This window comes from Salvia splendens, chromosome 15, assembly GCF_004379255.2.
Source record: "Salvia splendens isolate huo1 chromosome 15, SspV2, whole genome shotgun sequence".
NCBI classification, from domain to species: domain Eukaryota; kingdom Viridiplantae; phylum Streptophyta; class Magnoliopsida; order Lamiales; family Lamiaceae; genus Salvia; species Salvia splendens.
In genome coordinates, this window is record NC_056046.1 from 26,623,957 (window position 1) to 26,626,781 (window position 2,825).

A 2,825-nucleotide genomic window follows, 5' to 3' on the forward strand; every position below is an offset into this window, starting at 1 on the left:
TCACAAAGTTCATAAAAGAACTAAAAGAATTCATCGTGCACAAATATATTATTTGTGTGACATAAAATATTTAATTCCTTGCTTTGCGCGGAATTAAATATTATTGTTTAGAAATTTCCTTTTTAATCACCATATCGCATTCAAACGAAATTTGTTTTATTATAATCGCGGGTGTTACAAAGATATTCGGTTCAATACTGATTAAATTCTCAAATATGGCTTATAGCTTATTTTCACTTAGCTATTAAGCAGTAAGCACCAAATTAATCAAATTCAAACTTAAATCCATAATAGAAGAGCCTAAAACCAAACAGAAAAGTGGATAATTGACCTTGAAATTATAGGTGTTGATTGGCTTGGGTGGTCGGTAATGTGTAACATCCGACGGGAGGGAATAAGAAGAAAAAATGAGAGGTTGCTCTCAAAGTGTGCGAGTGTGTTTCATTGGTTTACAATGAGAGATATAATATAATTAATATTATATCTTATGAAAATTTAATGCATAGATTTGAAAAACATGGCTTACATACAAAATTGACAAAGTAACACTAATACCATTTAAATGTAGTAAATTTCAAACTTAAATTCACTGGTGCAATAACAACCAAACAAACACTATCTATCACTAACAAAGTTAATGTAGTTTGTGTGGATCAAAATAGGATGAGTAGGAACAGACTTTGCTAAATAAACTATTCCATGAAGAGAAGGCATTTTTCTTTTCAGTTGAGATGGATAATATATTAATATATGAATATGTAGAATGTGTAGCGTAGCATAGCTCATCTCAGTTCATTTGAATTAGAAACTGCTTCCAGATCCTGATGTTAGAAGAGAAGAATGCAAATTAGAATTATTTCTTTTTTATTATAAATGGCAAGTACACAGAAAGGAACAATACATAAACATGTATTTCAAGAAAATTGTATGGTGAAAGAATTCATATGTTACCCAATCGCCTATGTCGGAAAGTTTACAACATATTCCTTTGACACTCCAGATCACATTAAAAACAAATATTAACTACAGGCCAACATAATCCAGAAATGAAAATTCTTCCAATACTTTTTTGAAGGACAAATATGGTTTTTATATATATCAAAATGCATAGAGAAAATGGAAACAGGTTGAGACTTGCATGTTTTTGAGGTCTTTTTGCCAGTGGTTCCGTGTATGTTTTGACCTTTTTGTCTCTTTCCATTACCATCAGATGTTTCAATTTCATGTTCAGTCTCCTGCTAAATTTGATGTTTCCATTAATACCATATATATTAGAGCATCATAAGTTTTTCCACAGCGTTTTCTCTATTGTTGTTTCTGATGATATCCAAATGTGCACAGAAAAGGATAAGAGGAAATTCGAATATATCTGCAAATTTAAAAGTGGTAGATAGTAGAGCATGAGGTATCTATATCATTCGGATAGTGGAAACATTTAGCAGCAAATATATGAAGAAATAAGAGCCATTATATTTCAAACACAGGACAGAGAAGAAAGAAATAAAAGTAAGCTCAGATAATGTCATTATACAAAATAATGTTTCTTTATCTAAAACTGTACACATTTTCAACCTCAAGCTTGCATTGATCTGATGATTATATAGATTCGAAATGAGAAACTTCCAATTAGGATGCCTTGGATCTGACATGTTACTTGTTGCTATTCTCAAAATTAGCAGACATAGTCAATCACATAGTATATTTTATTCCTCTACCATTAAGGACTGCATTCATCCTATGTAAAAAGAGTTTTTCTATTACTTTAGGGGAGTAATGTAATGTTATCAGGCAGACCTTTTTAGAAGTCTCTTCTTGGTAGTCTTGAAGATTATCACCCATTCCTATCGACGGAAGCTGCAGACAACATTAGCGTTGTAGTGAACGTACAATTGGATTTAAAGAATTAACCTTCGCCTTTTAAACATCCAACTTCTCCTAGGAATAGATATTAAGATACATGATACCACCTGTTGAAAATATCCTTATAAAGTATGATATTTAATAGAAAATATACCTCTATTGTCTCAGCTTCAGTGTGCTTTCGTTTGGGTTCCGTGGGATTGTGACAATCCTGTTGCGAAGAATTCAACAGCCATTTCATCCGGGAGACATTTTGTGCTACGTGCATCATACATATTGCAGAAACAGAACCAACATATGGTATACGATAGCAAAGAATAAAATATTCAAAATACCTCGTTTTCCTCTGATATTCTGGAGAGTAGTTGATGGAACTTATGGCTCTCCTTTAATTCAGACTTCAATTTTAAAATTTCTTCTTCTTTTGCAATACAATCAACACAATAAGATTCCATTGTCATTTCCTTTGTCTTTAGGATATGTTCCAATTTGTTTTTTTCAGCAGGCCTTCTTTTTCTTTCTCCATTTTTTCCATGGAGATGTTCAATTCAAGAATTTTCTTTTCTTTAGCATTTAGTTGATGCCTCAAGTACAGGAGCCCTACAAATGACATGAATAGGTTGAGAAATCATGATCTTACTATGTACATCATAGGTGAAATAAATTGTTTAAGTTAGTTACAATTCTTGCATATAAAGTTATTCAATTGATTTACATTATTCTTGCTTTTACTTTACTATTTATTCAAGTTCCGATCCTAACCGGGGAAAGTGGACACTATTTTGTGGATAGACTAAAATGACTAAAGTTGACAACATTTGGTGGACGTTGGGAGTAGTATTGTTATACTCCCTCCATCTTCCATTTATAGTCCCATTTTGATTCGGCACTAATTTTAAGAAATTGTTTGACATTAGAGCATCCACAGTGGTTTTCGCCCAGCCATAGTCTAGCCATAAACTCCT

General features: G+C 32.3%; 1 protein-coding gene across 3 annotated transcripts; it reads right to left on the reverse strand.

Moving 5' to 3' along the window:
- Nucleotides 1-525: 525 nt before the first annotated feature.
- LOC121767901 lies at nucleotides 526-2,431 on the reverse strand. Of its 3 annotated transcripts, none has more exons than XM_042164234.1 (4): nucleotides 2,196-2,431; nucleotides 2,015-2,071; nucleotides 1,795-1,854; nucleotides 526-821 (listed from the first exon to the last, which is right to left on the reverse strand). In XM_042164234.1, exons 1-4 carry the CDS (start codon nucleotides 2,319-2,321, stop codon nucleotides 783-785), a joined length of 282 nt encoding a protein of 93 aa, XP_042020168.1. In that variant the 5' UTR covers nucleotides 2,322-2,431; the 3' UTR covers nucleotides 526-782. The 3 variants fall into 3 exon arrangements, with proteins under 3 accessions (XP_042020168.1, XP_042020166.1, XP_042020167.1); XM_042164232.1 differs by lacking the exon at nucleotides 526-821 and adding an exon at nucleotides 836-1,235; XM_042164233.1 differs by lacking the exon at nucleotides 526-821 and adding an exon at nucleotides 836-1,369.
- Between the last annotated feature and the right edge of the window lie 394 nt (nucleotides 2,432-2,825).